The 17,669-nt window shown below is 55.3% G+C and overlaps 1 protein-coding gene across 1 annotated transcript; it reads right to left on the reverse strand.

Moving 5' to 3' along the window:
* Positions 1–147: 147 nt before the first annotated feature.
* ADAMTS8 (ADAM metallopeptidase with thrombospondin type 1 motif 8) lies at positions 148–13,891 on the reverse strand. The gene is made up of 9 exons (XM_042882522.1): positions 13,286–13,891; positions 8,163–8,402; positions 7,842–7,974; positions 7,516–7,683; positions 6,889–7,187; positions 6,015–6,198; positions 5,625–5,797; positions 5,352–5,527; positions 148–3,634 (listed from the first exon to the last, which is right to left on the reverse strand). Exons 1-9 carry the CDS (start codon positions 13,889–13,891, stop codon positions 2,902–2,904), a joined length of 2,712 nt encoding a protein of 903 aa, XP_042738456.1. The 3' UTR covers positions 148–2,901.
* Positions 13,892–17,669: the final 3,778 nt, after the last annotated feature.

Genomic DNA, 17,669 nt, shown 5'->3' on the forward strand with positions numbered 1-17,669 from the left:
AGTGCCCATGGGTGTGACACATCCCAGGGTGCTGTATTGCTGCCCACGCTTTAGCACCTTAAAAAGAAATTCACCCCTTGTTGAGCTGCTGGGAAGGGAACTAGAGAATAGCCTGAGAAAAATATTAATAAAAGCCGAGAGGCGATAGGCAGGAAACCCTTTATTGAAAAGGTAAAGGCAGAGTCACAACCAGAGTTGCCCTGAAACTCAAACACAAAGATAAAATCAGAAAATGGTACTTTTTTCCCCTTGCAACGGAAGTCCCGAGCTTGGTTCTGCTGGATCCGTTCTGCAGCTGATGGGATCTGTGCATCCCAAGGGTGACAGCGGGCGCTGCCGGGCCATGCGAGGAGCGATGCTTTGGAGGAGGGATGTGGAAGCAGCATGGTCAAACACAGACAGTCTGTTTTTTTTTTCTTAGGGTACAGACAGCTACTGTACAAAACAAACCAGAAATCTGTAATAAATACACAAGAGGCTCAGTACATTGCTACAATCCTTCACTGAAGGGAAACATATATATACACATATATATCCTAATATATAACCTCTTTGATAGATCAGCATAAAGGCTACGTGTTGCTATGGGAAGGCAGGAGCAGACCCCGTGTCCCCAAGCAGGACCCACCAGCCCCCAGTAAAGCCCCAGAAGGCCCAAACTGAGCAGTATTTCTGCAAGGAGCCACCAGCCTGCCTTGGCCATGGGTGGGCGCCTGCAGCTGTGCTGCAGCATTCCTCCTTTGGCATCCCAGGGGCAAAACAAAGGGCACAGCGTGGGGTCTGATGCAGCAGGGAGCTTTCTGCATAGGGGAAGCGCTGCAGAGCAAATGTGAAAAGCTGGAAAGGCCTTTACAGGCTGCAGAGCTCCTATACATGCAGACATTTTCCTTGGCACTGTCTCAGGCTGAAATATCTGCCCCATCCTAAATGGATGCTGCTTACACCGCTGGAGAGGAAACACATGCTTGCCTTTGAGTTAAAACCCTCTCAGCTGCAAAGCGGAAAAGAAAACAACCCAGCGAGGCTACATGACTTTAGCATCCAGCTATTTGTTAGAGCGAGAGGCCTTAAATTCCTGGAGATTAATTAGCAGACAGAGAACATTGCCCGAAGGTAGGTCTGAACTGCAGCCCAAGCAGCCCTGGATCCAGACTGCGCAGCTGGCTTTTGTTTTTGGCTTTTCTCAAAAAGAGCCCAGCCAAAACGTTCAGCCTCTGCACTCCTTGGTTCTGCAGCCCTTGGTGTCACTCACAGAGGGGTTCGTGTCCCTCCTTGGGGATGGATTTTACATCACAGCTTTGGCCAGGGCTCTCCTTCTGGCCCCATCTCAGACCTGCACGGTGGGCACTGTAGTGGGGAAGAGCTCACGTGAATTTTGAAGTGACCTCCCTTGCTCCAAGCACACAGTCTGCATCCCCTCTCCTGAATCTACATCTCATTCCAAAATTCTGCGTCTCCTCCAAAAATCTGCATCCTTCTCCAGAATCTCAATCCATCTCCAAAATGTGCATCCTTTCCAAAATCTGCATCCCTCTCATCCTTGCAGCTGCCCAGATTCACATCTCCATGCAGTGAATGACAGCAGAGCCTCCTTGCAGACAAGGCAACCTCTCTGCTTGAAAAGCCTCCATCGTGCTGTAACAATGGAGACAAAAGCGATTCCCCCCAAGGCACGGTTTGCAATATGGACCTGCTGTTCGGTCACCTCCATGCTGGCAAAACAATTGCATCATGCTCAGCCCTTCTTGCAAAAGCTCCCTCCCATGTGCAGGGCAGGATCGAGCAGCTCCTGCACCAAGAGCAGCTCCATGAGGCAGCTTCATTTTGCAAATGGGGAAAGTCAAATGTAGCAAAAACCCCCTAATATCCACCCAGCATGCGATGTCAGTGACAAAACATTTGCAAATTCCAGCCCTGCTCCCAAGGCTCTGGCTGCTGCCAGCACACATCCAGCGAGAGGCGATTGCTTCAAAAGGGGAGAGGTCAGTGAGTGAGCAGCATCTGCAGCACAGCCAGAGCGTCTGGGCTGGGAGAGGAGCTGCAGCCCTGTGGGACTCCCTGTTGGAGCTTCCAGGCCCAGATGGAGCCAAATGCTAGGGCTGAGCATCCTCGGGTGTCCTGGGCTTGAGGGATTGGGGCTGAGCAGTGGTACCGGTTGGGTCTCATCTCCAAAATGAAAAGCACAGCTGGTAAAGTGAACGTGTGGCAGGCAGAGCCAAGAGGATGGAAGAGGGGATGTGGGCGCAGCCAAATGTTTGCTCTGCAGGGGAACAGGGACAGCAACAGGCATTTCGCAGCCAGAGCGCTGCAGAGCTTTAATTAATCCTTGGGGCAACCCTGCAAGTGGGAACAGGGATGGGATCGTTTTATACTGGGGAAATGGAGGTGAGGAGATACGTGTTCCTGGTGGGGCTGCAGCTCAGGGAGGAACAGCGGCTGTGGGGGATGTTTGGAGGCAGAGCTCTGGCACCTCCTGGGTTATAAATCCAGCAGAAGCCGCCATGACCGCCTATAGCCCAGCCCTCGGCTGATTCCCTTCCAGCCACACGAGCCACTTATCTCCAGCTGAAAAACCACAGCCGATAAAATGCTCAACACACCCACACTGCTGCATGGCAGGGACAGCGACCTCAGCTGCACAACAACGCTTTTGCAAAGAAGCCCCAGTTTCACCACGTCCCACACCACCACCACCCACCCCATCTCTCCTGAACCCGCAGCCCCAACCAGCCAAAAAGGACAGGGCACAAATAAGTGATTCCTCCCTATTACGCTGCCCTTATTCCCCCTTCTGAGGTAGACGAACCGCCGGGCTACCAGCAGCTCTCGTCCTCAAGCAAGCCTGCGGCACAGTGGCACTCGGTGGCCTGTGTCCCCAGCCCTGTGCCCCGCTGTCCCCACTCAGCACTGCCGCAGCAGGCAGGTGGCAGTGGCTGGCGGTGGCCCTGGGGAGCTGCATTTCTCCGGGGCGATGACAGTGCCGGTGTAGTGGATGCAGGAAGCATTGCGTGTCCGCACGCCCTCGCCACATGTCTGGGAGCACGGCGACCAAGGGCCCATGCGCCACAGAGGGCATGGGATGTCACCACAGGGTTTGATGTCCTCAGGCTTGAGGGCTCGGTCGCAGGTGGCTGAAGGTTGGCCTTCGACATCCCGGCACTCCACTGTCCGTCTCTGCCAGCCAGAGCCACAGGTCTTGGAGCACTCGGACCAGTCGCCCAGCACCCACTGCGAGGTGAGCATCGGACGGATGACGTTGGCCGACTTCTTCTCTTTGTCCTTCTGCTTGCTGAAGGGGACGTCTTTAGGGATGAAGAAGGTGTACTTGACTTTGGGTGGGAAGACCTCGCTGGCAATGGTCAGCAGTTGGACGGTCAGGGGCTCCGGGAGCTGCCGGAAGCTCTGCAGCCTCTCCAGAGTCGTCATGGAGCCGCTGTACTTGAGGATGGTGCCCTTAATGAGGATGTCCTGCTCCATGGCAGAGATGGCAAAGTCACCGTTCAGCAGGTACCTGCCCTCCAGGGTCCTCAGGGCCAGGTAGTTCCCGTCGTGGCGCACCCCGCGGTGGCTGCGCTGCTTGATGTCAATGTTGGTTGCCCCAGCTGGGATGGTGACGATGTCATTGTAGCCATACCTGCATGGGGTGAGGGGACATGGTTATTTTCCTGGCCTTTCCAAGAGGGATTGTGGCTCTGAAGCCATCTCTCAGTACCCAAGAGCACTGCAGAACTGGAAACACTGCAGTTGTGCCAGATGTGCGCTAGGCTGGAAAGATTTACTAAATTAAACACAAAAATGAGCAATGCAATCAAACAAATCAGCACAGTTATCAGCCTTGGTAGGAAACTATGTTTCCCCTGCTCCCCTTTGTTTGACACGGCTGCAGCATTTGGCATGAAAAGCCAAGGTGCCCCCATGGCTTTGTCAGTGCTGATGGCACAGGGGGACAGGCGAGCTGGGTGCTGCTGGCATCGCATGCGTTGGCCAGATGTCCCTGCTCACATCCAGTCAGGAGCCAAACAGTTAACAGCACAGCCACCTCCGATCTTGTTGGTGCCAACTGGAAAGCCTTTCCTAGAAAACAGCAAGAACTAGGGCAGCAAAAATACTGCTCACCGCAGGCGGGCATCGCTGCACCAGGCACCCCAGGCTCCTCTCGGAAGGGTTGGCAGCCCCATCCCGATGCCAAGAGCTCCATTTGAGGACACTGTGCTGGAAGAGTTTTTTCTGCAGAGCATGACCCTTGGGAACACTTTGCTTTTCTCTTGGCTCAGGGCTGCGTCCCTGCGTGCCCCCAGTGCTGCAATGCTGCCTGGTGACAGTGACAAAATGCCACCCTGGCACCCCATCCCCCCACATGAATCACGCCGTGGAGCTGGCAGGGGGCTCTCACACATTCCCCAGGTTGACGCTGCGGTCAGGAATTATGGTCAGAGTATTTTGGAACAAAGCCTCAGGGTCAAAGCCTGCTCTCAGTCGCCCTGGCCTCCATAACCCCGATCTTAATGGGATCTCTTCTTGGCTGTAGCTACCACGCTAATCTCTCTTTAGTCAACCACAAACAATTCATAGGAGAATGGAAGCTCCATTCATCTGGCTCCCTGGAAGGAAACCATTTAGGAAATCTAATTTGACTGAGTGAGTCACCTCGCCGCATGGAATTGGATGTGCTGGGCTTTGTTACTATCTGTTCAGCAAAAGCCTCTGCGGGACGCATTAACTCCAGCTCTGTGACAAAGCAGCAAAGATTTTGGGCAGCAGAAAGGGCTGCCCACATCCTGGGACCTTATGGAGCAGAGGATTTTTGATATTCCTGGTAAAGGGGAATGAGAGGGGGATGGTTTCCTGAGCATCATGCTGGTTTGCAGCAGAGAGAAGCAGGAACGAGTTTTGCTGCACGAGAGCAAAACGCACCACGTCAAACACGCAGCTCACCCTTGTGCATCACAACACCTTTCAGAGCTGCATGCTGAGCAGCACCGTGCAGACACAGCAGAGCAGAGCAGTGTGGACACGTGGGGTCGGTGCAGGGGAGCCCAGCTGTGGAAACGCTGCCTCTGCTCTTTGCTAAGCCCTGACTCGATCTCGTTTCCTTTGCGGCGAGCGTAGGAAGCGCTTACGCAGACATTGGGCTTTGTGAACATCTGCCCAGCACCCCTGGGCTGCCCGCCGGCACGGAGCAAGCAAAGCTCCCCGGCCAGATGTTGCCGGGTCAGGAGCTCTGCAGAGCCAAAGCAGCTTTTCCAATCACAGCCACAAGAGGAACAAATGTCTCTGTGCTCCTTTCCTACAGCCTGATGCTGCTTTTCCCCCCTGCCCATCTCCAGGGACTGCTCTCCCCTGTGCCTTACTTGGATCTGTTGAGTGAGCCGGATATTTTCCTGCAGGTTGAGCCGTTGCCGCCGCACACCCCACACTTGTCCAGTTTCTTGGAGGACCCAACAACGTGATCACAGCCGGCCTTGATGCACTGCCCATGCACACAGATGGACAGGGTCTCCGGACCACACAGCGTCCCATCTATCACCTGGGGAGAGCGAACAAGGAGCGTGGAATTTGCAGGAATTTGCTCTGAAATGGGTATAAAGATGGACATTGGGAACTGACGTCATGAGATATCTTACTTTGGGCTCGAAGACTTTAAACTCGCTCCTTCCCCTGGCTCGGCAGAAGAGCTTGCAGCGGTCCCGGGGGGACACCCCTGCATACTTGGGGACCCACTCCAGCCGGTTCCCCTCCAGATCCGTGAAGTTGTAGCTGTTGTATTTCTCACACTGCTGCTCCCGAAAGCTCTTGCCTAAAAGGAAAGGCAAAACAATGACCCAAAAGCCCTGTGCTGTGAGCAAGGAGCTCTCATCCTCCTCAGCAGAGATGTGGGAGAGATGTGAGAACGGTGGAAGCACACAGAAAGGAAGATGCTGCTTGTATCCAACGGACTGCAGGGCAATCACGGGGTGCAGGAAAAAAGCACGGGGAGCGGGTGAACGTGCCTTTGGGAACAGCAGGGAGCTTACCATCCTGCGGGCACTCGTCGGTGTGGCACGACTGGTAACGGGTGCGCTGGCCCTCGCAGTAGCGGCCACCGTGCTGTGGCCGGGGATGATCGCAGTGGCGGTGGGAGAACTGCACGCCACCACCGCACGTCCGTGAGCACGAACCCCATGGGCTCCATGCACCCCAGCCGCCATCAACCGCCGGCTGCAAGAGGCCACGAGAAGCTGCCAGGGTGGAAAAAGTGCAACCATCTCCCCCCCCACCCCCCCTCCGCCCCCAGATCCTCTCCCCGTGCCGCGGACCGGGGCCCTGATCCAGCAAAGCACTTAAGCGCGTGCTTTGCGTGAAGCTATTGCTGGTGTGCATGGGTTCGTGTGCTGGAAGCCTGCAGTTTGCTGACTGGCTCAGGCATCGCTGCTAATTCCTCCGGTAAAGCAATGCAAATAAATCAGCTTAAGCAGAGTTAATTGCAGAACTGCTTGCTGTGGTTAGGACTGGCCTGGTCCTATGATCCTCTATGAGCTCTCTCCTGGTTTTGGCTGGGAGGGAGTTAATTTTCTTCGCAGTGATTGGTATGATGCTGTGTTTTGGATTTAGCAGAAAAACAATGTGGATGTGCTGCACAGAGCCAAGGACCTTTCACTCCTTGTGCTGCCCTGCCAGCGAAGGGGCCGTGGGGAGATGAGGAGCTGGGAGGGACAGAACTGAGACAGCTGACCCAAACCAGCCAAAGGAACGTCCCATACCATGCTGAGCAATAAAACTAGGGGGAGCTGGCTTGGGGGGTCACCGGTGCTTGGGGATCGGTCAGCAGGTGGTAAATATATATACATATAAAAATACACAAATATAGAGAGGTGCAACCCCATTCCTCCAGGCCCTGTCCTGCAGTACCTGGGGCTGCAGCGCATCCTGTGGCAGGCAGGCTCCATCCCAGCACAGCCCACCGCCTGTGCAGGGGGTGCCATCAGCCCATGGCAGGCTGCCGTTCTTGGTGTGGCACAGCGGCTCCCCACTGCTGGTCCTACACCACAGCTGGGCACAGATGTCCTCCTCTGTGGTGTTGGGGCAGTGCTGGAAGTCTTTGCCAAAGATCTGCTGGCACTGCTGGTCCAGGCTGTACAGCGCTCCTCGGCCAGGCAGCTCCGAGGGCAGAGAGAGGGCTTGGGCTGGGGCGTCAAGCAAGCAGTCACCTGCAAGCAGCAAGGAGGGGCATGGATCAGGATGGAGGTGCACTGGGGTTTGGTCCCATGGGTAACACCAAGAAGAGGACACTGAAATGGGATGAATGCCCCATCCCTGGAGATTTCCAAGGTCAGGTTGGACCAGGCATTGAGCACCTGATCGAGCTGTAGGTATCTGGGAAGTTGGGCCAGGTTCCTTCAAACTCAAACAATTCTAAGATGATAAGGGGACAGAGCTCAGCCAGTGTTCTGACTGAGCCCTCTTCACCCTCTAGAGTTTGTAATGAGCCCAAGCAATCAAGAAAAATGCTTTAAATTCTGCTGAGCTGAGCCTTACCGTGCCCTCCATCCAGGAACTCAGTGAGGTACATGGCACTGCATGGGGACCAGGGCTGGCTCTTGTTCAGGTGGACAAAAAGCGGGGCCATCATATGGTGCTTGCCCAGAGGCCCAAAGAGCCGCTCACAGGTCTTGGAGTCGTCGTGGGGCATGCTGAGCACGTGGCCTGCAGAGCAGAGGGCATCTCCAATGAGTTATCAGCCTTTTTCTGTTGCTGCAAATGCTTTTTGCTTCCAGAACAGAAGCAATCATAGAATCATAAAGGTTGGAATAGACCACTGAGATCAAAAAAAAGCACAAAAGCTCCACAAAGGCACACATTACCCAGCTCGTGAGCCAGCGTGTAGGCAGCCTGCAGCCCCTCATCCTCGATCACCGAGCAGCTTTTGTTGCGGTCACACATGGTGCCGATATCTGCCACCCCCAGCGTGTCACAGCCTTGATGCCCACAGAAATCCTGTTGGGAGGAAGCACCCGAGAAGGTTGAGCAAACCAAAATTCCACATCCTAAATGCACTGAACTCCCGAATCGGCTCGATTTGTGCCAACTGGAAGCTCCATCCCTTGTGATAAGAGCTCTCCCCTCTCTCTGCACTATCTCAAAACCTCGTCTCCCCCAGCATCCGCACCAAGGGACCCCCAGACCTGTCGGGTGAGCAGGATGGCTGTGTCATAGTGCTCAGGGTGCCGGTCGCTTGGTGGGTTGAACTGCTGCTGCCAGCTGCAGAAGTTGCGGAGGGTGAGGCCACCATTGTCCGACACCTCCGGCCCTGCTGCCTCCTCATCCACCACCAGCACCTTCACCACCACCAGGTTGACGGCATTCTTCAGGCTGGGGTGCTTGTAGATGCGAGCTGCCATGGACATCAGGGTCAGGACGTGGTTCTGCAAGAGGGAGATAGCTGGGGTGAAATCTCTACACAGGGGTGTGGTGTACCTGCCACCTTCTCTTATTTTTGTACAATCGTAGAATCATTTGGGTTGGAAAAGACCTTTAAGGCCATCGAGTGTGACTGTTAGCCTACTTATCTTTACTAGGAAAGGAGAAATCAAACCCATTTGTGGAGTCTACCACATCCAAACAGTCATAGATCCACTTAGGCTGATGGACTGGGTGTTGCCATTCCTATACACAATGCTATGCACCCTGAGCCTGCAGAAGCCACAAGCACAGCAGCGTCACTTCATTTTCTGCCTTCACACCCAGCACCGCTGCTCTTTAAGGACAGTTCTGGGCCATGCAGAGCAGCCACGAGGCCAAGCCACGCGTTACCCCTCCCCACCACAGCCTGAGCTCTTGACTGGGGCTGTGGGGCTCCCACACCAAGGCTTTGCCCAGCAGCGTCCTCCACTCAGCAGCCCAACAGCCAGCGATGACTTCATACATCAAATGCGCCAGCACCGTCCTGGCTGATGTAAACATCTTATCAGAGCATCGAAATTCCTCTTCTGCTTGGCACGCATTCACAGACCCGGAGTCATGAGAAAAAAATGCACGATTACACAACAGCGAGTGTTGTGAAAGAGAAAGTGGCTTCTCTCGTCCCCAGACGGATTGCCCGCCCGTCTCGCTGCAGTACCAGCATCGCTCTGAGAGCTCCCAGATGGGATAGGGAGCACGTCCATGGAACCTTCCCATCAGCAGATGTCTTGCTTCAGCAATTGCAGCTGAAGCCTTCCTTGGGCTGTGATAAAACAGCGGCCCCAGAGAGGCTGGTGGGAGCACAGCAGACTTTATTTAGACTGGCCGCTGCTCCATGACATGGCTCACATCCCAGCCAAAACATGCAACAAGTGTCATGGAGAAGTCACCGTGCAGATGAGGTCCCTGTGAGTGCAACCAATTAGAATCACACAGCCAGTAGGGTTGGAAAAGACCCCTGAGATCCTCAACCCACCCCACTGTGCCCACTGCCCACATCCCTCGGTGCCACATCCCTATGTTATGGAACGCCCCAAGGGATGGTGATCCCTCCCTGGGCAGCTGTGCAGTGCAGCACTGCTCTTTCAGAAGATAAAATTTTCCTTAAATCCAACCTGAAGCCATTTGCTGCAGGGGATGAGGGATTTGTTTACCCCATAGGGGAGACCAACCTACAAGCAGCACAAAGCATTCCCAAAATTGCCCCCTGGAGCTTCCATAGCCCCGGACATGACTCTGTAGGGTTATGCCAAGCCAAGGAATTATTCCAGCAGTGGGAATGGGGAGCTCAGAAAACACCCACCTGCCTGCCCTTCATCTACAGAGCTCCAGAAAGAGCTGGAAGGATGGAAAGCGAACCGAACAAACAGCTATTTAGCACAGATTAAAAGGTCAGATTCACTTGTTCCACCATCTGGTGTCTATTTATACCCATCTTCAGAACAAGTGGGAGCCCGCTGGGTTTTGGGTGGCTGCTGCAGTGCTCCGGGGAGAGCAGCAGCACACCTGCATCTCCTTGCTGCAGCCAAGGGCTGGGAGCTGGGGCTGAACATGAGCCCTTTGGCCCCATGATTAGGCTCAGCAACGAAAAAATAAATAAGACAGAGCATAGAGAACTGAAGCGATTGCTCACAACTTGCCAGCGTTGAAGGATTTCACTTTCCAATACAACCTCTTGCAAAATCCCTACTTATGTTCTTCTTCAAAGGAAGCACTAGGAAGTCTGCAGAGAGCCCCAAACTGGTTTTTGTTGTCCTCTTTTTCTTTAAAAATAGTGTTTCTGCAGGGGAGAAACCGTGCTTAGACACCATTACTGCGGTATGCACATGATGGTCCAACACCCATGCAGGAGGGCAGCTCCCTCCCAGCTCCCAGCAGGACCAACAACAGGAGAGCTGCTGCGTCCAGCTTGGAGTGGGGCTGGAGGTTTGTTTGTTTGTTCATAAGGTCACCTTCTTGTTTTCCCCTCCCTGGAAGCCAGCAGTTTTGCAAGGGGAAAAGAAACGCTGAGATTTCTGGAGCACAGACAGATGGAAGGAAGAAAACACAGGGCCAGATGAGAGGGCTGCCTGGCTATTGGAAACAATGCACACAGACATCCCAGCCTGCTTTCCTGTCCCAAAACATCTGCTTGCAGCCCCCCAGCTCAGATACCCTGCAAAATCAGGGCCTTTGCCTCCAGGCCACACAGGCAGCAGGTCTGAGCATCACAGAGGTAGCAGCAGGACCCTGGCTGTGGTCAGCGATCCCACGTGCCAATCTTAGAGAGAAGGGATTGCAACAGCACTCCTAAAACCTCATAAATCTGCCTGCAAAAACCGCAGAAGTCAGGAGAGGAATCCCAGCTTAATCAGCTCGACCCAGTTCTGCTGCGCTCCCCCATGTGCCGGCCCTTTACAGCAGGGGTTGCAGATTCTTTGCTTGCAAGGAGAACGGCCGGCAGCCACCCGTCTGCAGGGGGAGGCTCAGGGAACGTCTCATCTGCACCCAAGAGATGAGAGAAATCCCACCGCAGGAATCTGGCCCTGCTGCCAACTGGCTGGGGATGCTGCGGCCACTTCCGTAACCGTGCGCTGCTCTGGGCGTCCCGGAGCATCCCAAGCACTGCAGCATCGCTCTGCAGGTGCACAGCATGGAAATGGCCCCTGCAGCACCTCCTGCCTCTGTTTCCACTTCTCCCCAGCCCCATCTCCTGCGATCCTCAGCTCAGAGCAATGCCCAGATCCCACATCTCAGCCCTGGTTTTGCTGTCGCTCTGTAATTTCTTCCTGGTTTATGTGAGTATCAATTCTGCCTCCATCAAGCTCTTGTTATCTAAATTAGGTTAACAGCTGAGTTATAATGGCTCAATCCATGACACAGATTGATTAAAAATAAATCACTAATAGCATTTCCCTAATAACAGAATGGCATTGATTGTAATTTGCAATGCTTGAATGCATCTCATGGTGACTATCTTCTGCTTGATCTCTTACAGCTTATGCAAGAAACTAACAGGGAATGCAAACAATGCTTGTGACCTTTAGTAAATATGGTTACGGGAAGAGAAGTCACAGCAGAAATATGAAAGGGTGCTTTGGACTCAACATTCCTGCTGCCTGGGCATCTCCTTGTAACATCACCAACACTTGTTGGCTCCCCAGCCCCAGGTGCTTTAGGGAGCAGCAAGCAGCTGCTAGGTCTCTGGAGTTGGGAGTTTCTCCCTATGTTTGTGCTGCTGAGAAGATCTTAGGGGAGAAATCCATGCTGTAAGAGCTGCCACATGACTGGCAAGGTTTTCTCCCAAATTCTGAAATGTTAGCATTCTGTTCATCCTGAATGTTATCTCTGGAACTTTCCTTCCAATTGAGAAGCACTCAGCGATGCTGCAAAGATATTGCTTTCTGGGACAAAGGAGATGGGAAAAAGGGAGCTGGGCAGACTGGAAAATAATTAAGGTAATTAAGGAGGAAGCTGCTGTGCATCTGCCCTGTGGTATTCGCCCACACTCTGGGGCACAGCACCAGTGCTCCTGCCCCATGCAGCTCAGCAGCTCTGTACAGCACAGCTCTGCACAGCGGGATTTTGCTTTTTCCTCAGCTGGGCATTCTTGCAATTGCCCCCAAAATGCTTTAGCTGTAGCAGAATGCAGACCCCTGTGTGCTGTGCAGCATCCACTGCTCCTCCATCCTCTGCAGTGAGGACTCTGAGCTCTCTGGAGCTCCAGAACCCAGCCTGGGGTTACGAAAGCAAAAGTTGCAAAGCGCAAAACCTGAGCGCTGCTGAGCACCAGCAGAGCAGCTGAGATCAGCTGGAGCACCAGGGCTCCACATTCCTCAGGGTCAGGCACTGTCTGAGCAGGGCTTTAATGAAACCTCTGCTTTAATAGGAATGGAGAAATGGAGGGAGACCTGGAGAGGAAAAAAAAAAAACAACAACAAAAAAGGGACGAAGCAGCAAAGCCACAGTGCCAAAGTGCAGATGATGGTTTCAGGTGCTCCAGCTACAAGGACTGCTCCCCCAGCCCCGTACCCAACCAGTCCAGAGGATGAGCAACTTCAGTGCGTGGTCACCAGTGAAAAAAACCCACAGATTTCAGCAACATTTGGACCTGAAGACCGAAACAAGCCTTCATGCAACCACACAGCAGCACTTGGGGCACAGCACAGCACGGGGCTGCAGAGAGCCTGCAGGCAAGAGGTGGGGAAACTGAAACACGTGGAGGAGGCGACCTCCCTGAAATCATGGACCGGAGCTGCTCACCACTGAGAGCCGCTTTGATCAGCCCTAGCACCCCTCGCAGCACCGCAGTCCCGCAGCCTCCGCTCGGCTGCAGCAGGTGGCTCGGGCGCAGGGCTGCGATGCTCACGGAGCTCAGCGCATCACCCGGCAGCGCGGCTCCGACCCGACGGAAGGAATGGCTTTAAGACCCTCTGTCCCTCCGCCGCGGGGACACGGCGTAGAAGGAGCATCGCCGTGCTCCTCGGGATGGACGCTGGGTTTGCAAAGGATGCCCCAAACACAGAACCTCTCCTCTGCGCATTAAGGGGTGGTAGACCCTCACCCGGAGCCGAGTGGGGGCACGGCGAGCTTGAGAGAGGGAACAGGAGAAAAAAAGAGGGAGGGGAAAACGAGGGAACAGATGGGGACGGAGGGACACAGGCAGGAGGTGACCGAGAGGCAGCGGAGACGGAGACAGGAGAGGACAAGAGGGGCCAGACGCGGTGGGAACGGGGACGCGGACAAGAAAGGACAGGAACGACAGGAATGGATGGGGGAGAAAATCGCCCCCGGAGGAACGGAGAGGATGGGGAAAGTAGGGAACGGAACGGCAGCGGGGACGGGAGGGACCACCGGCAGCCCTTACCTCCACGTCCTCCCCGTAGAAGCGCACCATGGACGCATCGGCCACCAGCAGCGTCTCCACGTAGCGCGCCTCGGAGACGAAGCGCCGGGCGCGGCGGAGCGGCTGCCCGGGAGCGGCTTCGGGCCGGGGCTGCGATCGAGTCGGGGCCGGCGGGGCGGCGCGGCGCTGGAGGCGGTGCGGGCGGCGCCAGGGCGGGCCGGGAGCGGGCGGCCCGAGAGGCTGCAGCGCGTACGCCGCCCCGTCGAGCAGGAAGGCGGCGCGGAGCCCGGCACCGCAGCGGCTGAGCACGGCGGGAGCGTCGGGACGCCCTTCGACGGTCCCGGCGTAGAAGCAGCCCCGGCGAGGAGCGGCCCGGCCCGGCGGCCGTCGGCCTCCCAAGCGCTGCAGGCGGAGGCGCGGGGCGAGGAAAGAGGCGTCGGGTCGGAGGCGAAGCACGACGGCGCGGCCGAAAGCGGCCAGGCGCAGCGCCAGCTGTCCCGGCGGAGCGGGCAGGCGGGCGGGCAGCAGCGGCTGCGCCTCTCGCGGCGGCGGAGGCAGCGCCCAGGCGTGGCACAGCAGCAGCAGGTGGAGCGGAGCCCGCCCGCCCAGCAGCGCCCGCCGCCCCATCCCGGCCCCGCCGGGCTCCCGGCCCTCGGCCCCGCGCTGCCTCCCCCGCAGCCTCCGCGCCGGCTGCGGAGCCCGCTGTATTTATACTTTCTCCCCCGGCTTTGACATAAGAGGTTTATTTTTGATCTCTCGCTGTTCTCCCCACTCCCCTCCCCTGCCAGCCAGAGGCCGGGGGAGGAGGAGAAGTGAAAGAAAAAAAAAAAAAAAAAAAAAAAAAAAAACCAAGGGAAAGAAAAAAAAAAAAAAAAAAAAAAAAAGCACTTTTGGATGGGGTTTGAGGCCAATCAGGCGCCGGGAGCCCCGCCTGCCTCCAAGTGTCAACTTCAGCCTGTTACTCTCCCAGCGTTAACCCCTTCAGGGCAACCTTCGCCCGCCCGCTCGGGGTCCTGCCCCGGCTTGGGGTCCCGCCGCCGCTTTTCCCCCCACCACGAGAGGCATTGCCCCGGGGTGAGCCCACCCCACCTCCCCGGACGTCCCTCCTGTGCTCCGCGGGACGCGGCTCCAAAGCACGAGGCCTTTGCCATCTGCAGAGCATCTCCGTGCAGCCTGCAGGGCAGGAGGTGCCTGGGGAGCGCCGGCCCTGCGGTTCCCACGTCCTTTGCTCTGCCAGGGATGGAGCTGCAGGCCCCGGGGGAGCTCCAGAAGTGACAAACACGGAGGTTTCTGTGCCCCAACAGCTGGGCCCACATGGGCTTTCCTCGGACTGGGACAAAGCAATGGGCTCGAGTGGCTAAATCGGACTGGTGGAAAATGCTTGGGAGAATAAAGCAGTGCAGCCAGCTCCTGCTGTCCGCTTGGGGGAAGCGTGACTTCATTAAAAACCCATATCTCCCCTTTTCAAAACTGGATTTTTTATATCTCCACATCCACGTGCAGTCATTGAGTATGAAGGTCTCAGACTGCACACCAGGCAGAACTGTCCCTTGTACAGAGGTGGCAAACGTTGGGAGATGGGCAGACACACGCTGTCCCTGGCTGGGAACCTGCTTAGCACCAGGAACAACCCACTGTAATGGAGCAAGGGAAATTACTGCTTATGCAGATGACTCCTTTCCTCCTAAACTCTCCTTCCCCATTATTTCATGAGATTCCTGGCCTCCCTGTGCAGCACTGGGACGTCCCTGCTGCAGTCTGGGGGTGGCACATCCTATTGTGCTCCATGTCCTCATTTGTGTTTGTGTTTCCTTTCTTTTGTTTTTTGGGTTTTTTTTTGTTTTTTGTCCTCAGCTTAATCCCAAAAAGATCCAAATGGGTGAAGCAGCATCACAGCTTCCTGGGAATTCTGCTTTCCTGTGGCTGGGAAATTGCTCCTGGCCACTGCAGGCAGCGCTCCCTCTACACGAGGATGTATTTACATCTGTTCTGCTATTATTATCTCCACTTAAAAGCCACAGCCCTACCTATATAGTAAACAGAGGCTCCGAATAGCAGCACTCCCTGGGGCCAAGGCTCTGATTGCTTCTTGTCTTTTTAAAGTGTGGTTTTCTGCGGCTGTGGGAGGAGAAGGGAGGAAAGAAATACAACCTATGGTGTGCTTCAGTCTGGGACATCTCTGAGAGGCCTCACATCAAACGTGCTTCCCCAACACCCGGCCTTGGCTGCTCTCTCCCAGCCGCCCGGCTGCAGCTGGAGGGGCTTTGTCATAGTTCAGATTTGCATTTGAAAATCAGCAGAAAAGCACAAATCAGGACCAGCAGCCAAAAGCAAGCCTTGCCTCTGTCTCCTCCAGCCCTAAAGCTGCTTTAGGAGCCTGCTGACAGCCGGGCTGTGCTGCAGGAAGGCAGAGGGGTGCCCCTGCGCTGAACTAGGCCAGGTAAGGCTGCAGGCGATGCAGGGCACGTCTCTCCAACAGGATGCAATTTATTCCCTGCTTTCCGCTCTCGTTGCCGCGTCTTTGATCTCGGAGGACGTGGCTGCTTCTTTGCTCTGAGGCACCTCTGGTTTTCATTAGCAGCCCTCAGCACACGGTAGCTGGAATTCCCTGCGGCCGATACGAACCTCATTGGGCTCGTTATGAGCTCGAAGGCAGCGACCCACACCTGGCTGTGACTCCTGCAGGCAGAACGGGGCACCCCAACACTTTCTGGGGTTTCACACCTCAGACCCTCGCAGCGTGGCCTGCTGGTGTCCTTCACCCCATAGACAAACGCTGGCTGTGGCTTTCATTTCTATAGGGCTGTCTGAGCATGTGAAAGCCATTAGTGTAGTCACTGTGATTTAAAGACCCTTTTGATCACGCATCTTGCAAACGTCTTCCCTTCTGCACAGCCATGCAGTGACCGTGCCCTTCTGTGTCTCCCTGGGCTCGTGCTGCCCAGCGCTCATCTCCAGGGGGTTTTTGGCCACTGGGATGAGGCCCATCGTACAACCGGGTTGTACCCTTTGGGGAATCTCTGCGGTGCTCTGCTGTGCCAGGCTGCTGGGTCCGTTCATCCCCTTTGCTTTGCCTTCAGCCCTCATCCCAGCATGGGGCAGAGGATGGGAAGAAAGCAGTGCGAGGATCTCAGCCCTCCGCTGCAGAGCATCGCCGCTGGGTGTCAGTGCCGCCCCGCAGCCCGGAGAGCTCGCAGGGCAGAAGGACGCACGCCCACAACCAATTCTATTCGTTTTGCCCTTAAAACAAGCAGGTTGGAAGAAATCTCGCTCGGAACATTCGTCTGAGCTTTAAATCGGGGTCCTGGGCTCGTGTCCTTCCAGTCCATCCCCAGGGAAATGCCTTCGCTGCAGAGGTTGGGAGCTGCGCTTGGGGATCTGGCTGCTGAGCTGGGTTTGCTGGAGAGATGGTGTGAGAAGCGACTGAATGAAGGAGAGGAATAGATGATCTCAACATAAATGCATTCAGCACAGCCACGAGAGGGCTCCCGTGGCTCGCAAGTGCTGCTTCAGCATTGGCTCGCAAGTGCTGCTGCTTCAGCATCGAGTGCCTCAAACCCCTCATTCCACACACGAAGCTGTTTTACCCATCCCTCTGTGCAGCGCTGTAGTTCCCACAGGGCCCCTTAGAAGTGAGATAATTTGGTGATTCTATGGCTCTAAAAGCCGACTGCAGTGCTGGGACATAGGGCTGCAGGGCTGCATCGGCCCCACGAAAGGCGGGTGCTGCGCTCACAGCAAAGCTGGGTGCCGAGAGCAAAAGCACGCGGGGATTTCACCCCAAAGGACGCAAACTCGGCTTCCTCAACCTGCCGGCACCCACGTCTTTATTGTCTATTTTGAACTGAATTTGGATTTTCAACGCAAGGTATCGCATCGCATCACTCGTAACACCAGCAGAGGGCTGCCTTGCCGCGGGCTCGGAGCTGCGCTTTGCCCCGATGGAGGCATTCCAGCCTCAGCACTGAAGTAATCCGGAGCCGTGCCGAAAATCACTCCTCTATGAAAAATAAACCAAAAAAAAAAAAAAAAAAAACCAAAAAACCAAAAAAACAAAACAAAACCCAAGCTCCAAACCAGGCACGAATCCCCTCTCCTCCCTGTTTCCCCGCTGATGTTAATGAGCTGATGGGAACGCAGAACTGGGGCAGTGGTTTGGATTTACACACATCTCTGCTCTTCTGCAGACCTGGTGTGTGCAGGCATGTTTGGTGGATGGATTTGTGCTGTGAGCATCACGTGAAGTTAATTAATTAAGCCATCAAGGATGGAGCCTTCTTGGGAAGATGTGTATCATATAAGGGCTGTGTAGTCCCGGCTCATAAACCTTTGTGCTGGGCTGTCGGTGTGTGAATGATAACAGATGTGACATTGGCTTGGGGGAATACATTGGGCCATCTTCTAT

The sequence above is a fragment of the Lagopus leucura genome, unplaced genomic scaffold, assembly GCF_019238085.1.
Source record: "Lagopus leucura isolate 7727_CA_CO unplaced genomic scaffold, USGS_WTPT01 Super-Scaffold_100034, whole genome shotgun sequence".
In the NCBI taxonomy this organism is placed as follows: domain Eukaryota; kingdom Metazoa; phylum Chordata; class Aves; order Galliformes; family Phasianidae; genus Lagopus; species Lagopus leucura.